Source organism: Python bivittatus, unplaced genomic scaffold (genome assembly GCF_059951505.1).
Source record: "Python bivittatus isolate LINGU-HERP-01145 unplaced genomic scaffold, Pbiv_v1 ctg000410_np1212, whole genome shotgun sequence".
Lineage (NCBI taxonomy): Eukaryota > Metazoa > Chordata > Lepidosauria > Squamata > Pythonidae > Python > Python bivittatus.
Genome location: NW_028277067.1, coordinates 11,793,684 through 11,800,459, shown reverse-complemented (window position 1 = coordinate 11,800,459; position 6,776 = coordinate 11,793,684). Strand labels below are relative to the sequence as shown.

At 41.2% G+C, this 6,776-nt stretch overlaps 1 protein-coding gene across 3 annotated transcripts in view; it reads right to left on the bottom strand.

The window, feature by feature from the left end:
* Nucleotides 1-4,477: 4,477 nt before the first annotated feature.
* The window catches only part of NGFR (nerve growth factor receptor), a 69,706-nt gene continuing 67,407 nt past the window's right edge, over nucleotides 4,478-6,776 (bottom strand). For all 3 annotated transcript variants that reach the window (XM_007433465.3, XM_088143489.1, XM_088143488.1), the window contains exon 8: nucleotides 4,478-6,399. In XM_007433465.3, the coding sequence (XP_007433527.1) occupies nucleotides 6,098-6,399 (302 nt within the window). In that variant the 3' untranslated portion in view covers nucleotides 4,478-6,097. The remainder of the gene's footprint in view (nucleotides 6,400-6,776) is intronic.

Sequence of the window (6,776 nt, the reverse complement as noted above, 5' to 3'; positions counted from 1 at the left end):
TCTTTTGTGATATTAAACATTACAATTGGGTAGCAACTTTTAGAGGGACTTGGTTCTTCATCCTAAGCACTGGATCCCTTCTAATTCTCAGATGGGTCTGAGCTGGGAAATTTTGGTTCATGCCAATACATGGGATCAAGCCATTTGGCTTCTAGTCCAGAGCTTCAAACAACATGCTCTTGTTTTGGGTATTACTTCCAGTCTGACCCCTGGATCACAGTCTGGAACTGCCTGGGCTGTTCTCCAGTGAGGGTTTATTCTACAGTAACCATGATTTATTTACTCAAATGTTATAGTGTCTACACAATACCATCATTCATTTATAATTCTCTTGAATTTTCCAGGTGGTGTTTTCCATGACTTCGTTGAGGTGGGGGAAGAATAAGGAAGTCGCTCAGGGGTAGATGGCTTTAGCACTTTTCTGCTTTTGTAAAAGTGTGGCATTAGATTGGGTAGACCAAAAGAACCTACAGTTCATCATCGTGCTTGCATAACCTTTAAAGAAGATGCCCTTTTAACAGCCATCCATTTTTTAACTGCTCTTCTAAGAAGCACCAAAACATTGTGCGCATCTGTGGTGTGTGTATCTATACTGTATCTATACTCTCTCCCTCTCCTTCTCTATATCTATATCTATATCTATAAAATAAACACAAAAGCAAAATTCCAGGTAAACGAGTGTGTTATTAATGAAAGAATATTCTTTCCAGTTGTTTTTATCAGTATGACCAAGAGTAGCTCTTTTTATTTTTATTTTAATTAGCGCTGCAATGCTTTAGCACTACATTAATATAATGCTACACTAACAATTTTTTAAAAAATATTATTCAGTCCTTATCACTGACTACTTGTTAAAATGGTTATATCTGGAAACATGTTTCATTATAACATCACAGGGACAGAGCCCTTCGGAAGGTTCCATGTAAGTGGTGTTTTGCTGTAATAGAGCTAAAGCTGTGAAGATATCTTGGTGCTAAAGATAATTTAAAAATAGAATCATATTACAAATGGAATGGTTATTAAGTGCTTATCTAGGTTAGGTTTAGCTGCTTGATAGTCCCTGACTATGTCAAAAGTACATCTTTTAAATAGATAAAAGAACAGTGCTAAGGACTGAGAAAAGAAAGAACACAATGGGATGAATACATGGAAAAGCCATAACGTCTGCTGATGGTGTGGGAAGTCAGTCACAGTTCCACTCTTTTGTAGCTTGCAGCTGAAGAAACATGTTTTACAAGCGTTATAACCTATGTTTACGGAAGTGCCCTTGTTTCAACTGAGCTTCTAAAGGTAAGCAGGTTTGGATCTGAGCAGCAGTTGGATGGGAGACCACACATATACTAAATAGCCCACACATACCGTGTTAAGCATCTTGGTTGAAAAAAAGAAGATGGACACAACACATAAAATTGAATGATGCTGTTGAATGATGACGCTGTGAAGGTGCTGCCCTTGGAAGTGATTTGTTGCCAGCCAGCCACATAGCAGTCCTGGCTAATCATGAGCTGGCTAATCATAATTCATCAATTAGTTGAAATGAGCTCAAACACATAGAGCAGTTAACATAAGCGACAGAGTCCAGAACATTTATTGCTAAAAGCAAACATCTGTGTCTGTACTGGAATGTCTGGAACAGCTGTAGGCCCATTAGATATGTTTATCTCAATCTGCTCAGTTTGTCTTTTTTGATTGCAAAGTAAACTCGGAGGGGCTGCAGAATTTAGGGAAAATTTTGCATTGTCAATTTGGTTCAGGGAGTGGGGAAGAATGGGGGGCAGAGAAATTCAAACCTCTTGAAGAGCAAGAACTGCAGTTGTACTCCTTCCTCATCTGATTTTTGGAATACATACACAATGCTGTGGGCACAAGTATGCCTGTTTATTCATATCTGAACAGTATACAGGTACAGCTGGCCATACAGCTGCTACAAAATCATTTACAGTCACACAGATGTGTCCATTCTCTCCCCAGAATCTCTATTAAGTCATCCATCCATGCCAACTTAGAAGTGAAGGGACTAGGTCTTTGGGCCATCTTGGTGAAACCTACTGGCCAGTCCAGTGCTTCTGTCAGAGAAATATTTATTCAGGATAAGAAGGTTCTTGGGATAAGATATTGACAAAATAAAAGTCCTACATAAATGAAGAATGAAAATAGTTTCAACTACAAACTGTAGCTCAGCCAAGGTTGGAGAGAGGGTTCCAATTTTGGAGGAAGAAATTCAACATTGAAACCTTCCTTCTTGTACCTTGATAGCAACCGAGGACATCTTTTTCCAACAAATGAGGCACGGAGGGAGGGGTGTCCCTGGATTCACCAAATCTAGCAACCCACTTGCCTTCCCTAAGTAACATGGGTTCTATACTAGCCTAGAGGCTAGTGTGTGTGTGTGTGTGTGTATGGGTATACACACACACACACTCACACACATTTTTTAAATAGCCCTGAGAAAAGTCACAAATCATTCTCCTTCCACCCTGCTAGCAGGAGACTGTGATGATATTGAGCTGTGTGTATATTCTGGCATCCGAACCCACAAAGGAGAGCCACAGGTTTACCGTGCCCAATTGTTGTCCAATGCAGTGAGTAAGATGCAGACATATGCCAACCATGATTTAAAATAAAATGTCATTTTCCCATTTTATTCTCTTCTACACACACACCTTTACAACTAAGCATGGCTCTGATATAGATACACACTTTATCCAGGGTAATTCCATTCCATGTCAAATAGGCCGGATTCCAACCATGTAGGCGCCGTATTTCCCTGCCCTGTCCCTTCATACCTCCATCTCTTTTTATGGGGTTGTTAGCATAAGAACTCACCATCTTTTAACTTCCTGGGTTAAAAGAAAAGAAAAAAATCATTGTACTCCAAAGGCACCGTCCTCCACTAATATTGTGTCCTTATTAGTCCAGTATGAGGAGGGTTCTTCATATGCCAGCAGTAACAGCACCAACCCATCAGCATGGCTCTGATCATCAACAGAACTGTACAGCAATTCTGATTTCATTCCAAAAAGATGTTTTGAAGGACAAATATAGTACTTCTCTGCAATGTTTTAAAGCAGTCACATCTTTTCCTAGGATCGTGCAGCTAGAACATGATTTTGGGAAGAGATGCAGCTGTTGCATAACAGAGTTACAATACGACACATTTATACTTCGTAGTTTTATGATTGAGGAATACTAATCATTCAGTCTCTTATATTTATTGGTTTGCTTGTTCCTGCTCTGTCTTCTGAACAATAAGGAAACATCGCATATTGAGGAGAAGGGGCTTCTTTCTATTGCAGAGGATAGAGAGCAAGCTCCAAACTCAGACTGTATATTGTGTCCTGTGCCAAAATGTACCTGCTGACCTAAGATAAATTCTACTTACTATAGTCTGAAACTAACTGAATTCCAGTGGGGCTTCTATCTTGCCTCTCTTAATCTGTGGAGTTTTGGTGGTTCCAAAAGAAAAATGACAGGCTTACTGCAGTATATCTTAAAAGACAGAGTTGTTTAACAGCCATGCATCTCTGAGAAAAGCAAAAACATTTGGCACACTATTTGCTTCTTTGGGGATAGTCACTGCAGAACTAGGCCTGTATCTCCACAAGAAGATAAAAGGGCTGTTTGAGTGACCTCCAAATTATCTACCAAGAGGAGGCTGAACTAGATTGTGAGTTGGACTTCTGAGGTAAAGCGCCTGCCGTGTGTGTAGAGCAGTGTTGTCCAAACTTGGCCACTTTAAGATGAGTGGACTTCAACTCCCAGAATTCCCCAGCCAGCCATGCTGGCTGGGGAATTCTGGGAGTTGAAGTCCACTCATCTTAAAGTGGCCAAGTTTGGACACCACTGGTGTAGAGGTTCCAGGTTCTATGCCCTTTGTAGCACTAAAAAGGGATCTTGGGTTTCAGAGTTGATATGAAGAAGCTTCTGTCCGAATAAACGAAGGCTGCTGCCAGATCAAAGAAGAATATTAGGCTAGGCGGGCCAATAGTTTGACTCAAAACCAGGCAGGCCACAGTTACCTCCATGTACCTCCACGTTTTCTTTCTAAACAATTTAGGACTTCATTGGATAAGTTCCTGGCTCTTCTTCTGGCTCCTTCTTTATGATTATTGTCGTGCGATGGCAACATCCCACAAATAAAGTCATGGCTCTGGTGGTTTTGTAAAAAGTATTTAAATAGAAAACAAAAAACTTTCCTCAATCTGTTTGTACCACCCTATTTAAAATTGCTACTAAGTTTTGTTGAAAGCAAAAATGTCAAGGTTAAAATAGAAGTTTCTGGTGAGGCAAACCATTAAAACTAGTATGATGGAAGAAAAATGATCAGAATAGTAACATTTTGTTCAGAGACTGCCATGCTTCCCTAATCATCTCCTTGGCTGAGATAGGAAATTAATTTGCATTCCTAACTAACATTCCCCAGGAAGTATTTCCATTACTTTCTAAGTACATAGTTATATACACATGTGTGTGCAAGCATGTGATGGAGGAATTTCTTCTCCGTGGTTTTAATTCAGAGGAACAAGATGAGCAGCGAAACAATCCCCATGAACAGCCCAGTCAGTTGTTTAAAACACCGTCAGCTTTTAAATGCCACCATTTTTTTTTCATCAGAACTACTTGAATATTCAGAATAAGAATAAAAGAAACCGGCGTGGATCTTGTAATAGATATACAGAGGGAGAGAATCGTTCAGTTCCAGTTCATTTTTTTTTTCTTGCTCAAGGGCTTTTGGTGATTCTTGTTAGCTTGTAGAATACCTCCCCACCATCCTATCCCCATAGTACTTTTCAGATCCCTCTAATATTTAAGAAAATGGAAAACATCAGGGTGTTCTGATGGCTGTACATCACTTGGCGCAGGAATAACATTCAACAAAGTTCTACCTCTGAGAGCAGCTACAACGTTTTCATATAGATTGCTCCCCACTTCATGCATTAAGGCCACTAAGGGATTTTTCTGTTTGTTTGTTTCCCCTTTTAATGCAACAGAGGTAACAGCTTCATTAACCCACAGTGATTGGTTTACCGGTTTGAGGAAGAATGCAGAGTGCGTGGCATCATCAAAGCAACACCTCTTGGAAAACCCATGAATATGTCTGACCGCTTGCCTTGTTTTTTTCTGGCTAGCTCCACTCTTCGCCATGGCTTATCTGGCTCCTTTAAGCAAGGGTTTATATGACTTGCCTGGTTTCAGTCAAAGCCAGGAAGAGAAAAAATGCAACACGGTTTTTTTAAAAAATGCTTATTGAGCTAGAGAGGAATGTATCTGAGCAAGAAAACAAGAGCAGGATTAGATATAGTCTTGATGTGGTCACCAGTACTTGGATGGAAATGTGGTTATTTTCTCTTTGGGCTCCATCCCTAAACTTCTCGCTTTGATCTTCACAGTGTCAGTTTTGATAGCTAGAAACCTGGTCCACATTTCTTCCCTCCCACTTCAGAGACCCTTCAGGAGGCTGTCTCAAAACAAATGTTCACTTTGTCCTCATAACACCATATGTCCCCCTGTTTTAGGCCCAGCATTCCTGCTCTTTCTGCCTTCTTTGAATCCTTCATCACTCTGTAACATATCTGGCTGGTCTCCTTGTTATTTCCTGATTTCAGATGTGCTTAAATAGGGTAAGCTGGTGACTGAAGGAAAGAAGATGTGCAAGTGCAGAAAGAGAACTTACATAGACGAGAACATGGGAGAAGTACATGGGATAAATGTCAGAGGCACCTGAAAGAGAAGTCAAGCAACTGACTTTGGACAGATGTCTTTCTTCACCCTTGCCTCAGTTCAGAATCAGCAGCCCACTGTCAGTCCAGGAGATTTTAAGAAGCACATACAGTACGAACAAGACATCCACTTCACCTGCCTTCATTTTCTTTTACCGTCTTATGTCTTTTACTAGCAAGAGCCGTTGGATGAAAATACCAGGCCAGTAGGGCAGAGAGGGAGAAAAAATAACTGAATCAGTGCTTATAGGATTGTTCCAGTGTCCCCAGAAAGCATAAGCTCTACTTTTCCTTCACATGTTCTTCTTCCAAGAGGCACCAGTGAGGCAGAGGAAATGAGAAGCTAACTCAGAATGCCTCTGCCCCCTGTCCCTCCTTCACACTGGTGAACTAGCGGTGGATTCACTGTAAAGACTCTCCACAATGTCCCCCCTTTGGATCTTGCGCAAGGCTGAATAAAGGGCATCCATGGTGGAACTGTCCTTGCTGGACCAATCAGAGAGCAGTGCACGAACTGGGTATTCCTCTTGCGTAAACGAGTCTATGTGATCTTCCTTGTAGCCCAGCTCTCCGGCCAGGTGGCGCCATGTCTCCTCCGTGGAACCATTCAACAGCTTTTCAACCTCCTCCCGTTTATTAGGTGGCAGGCTGGTGTAAAGATTCCCATCTCCTTTAAGACCTAAAATTGAGAAATGGGTTTGGGATAGAGAGCACGCAAGGGTTAAAAAGACCTTAACTGCATGGGGGCTACTCACTTACCTGTTCCATGTTCCCAAAGTTGGTTTTAACTAGAAGTAGATGGCTGGAAGCCATTCTAGATTTCCCACAATGCCCCAGAGCAATGTGGCAAATTTGAAATGAATGATTTGCTGCTATCCACAGCAATCCTCAGCAATTATGCATGATCCTGGGGGAAAGCCCAGGAGGAAATGGGGAAAAGATCAGTTATTATTGTGGGAGCCATAGACAGTCCCTTACTGTGGGAGGCCCAACATTTGGCTCAGACTATTTTTGGTCCAGGTCAGTTTCATGTGAGTTTATTCTATCCTATTTCTG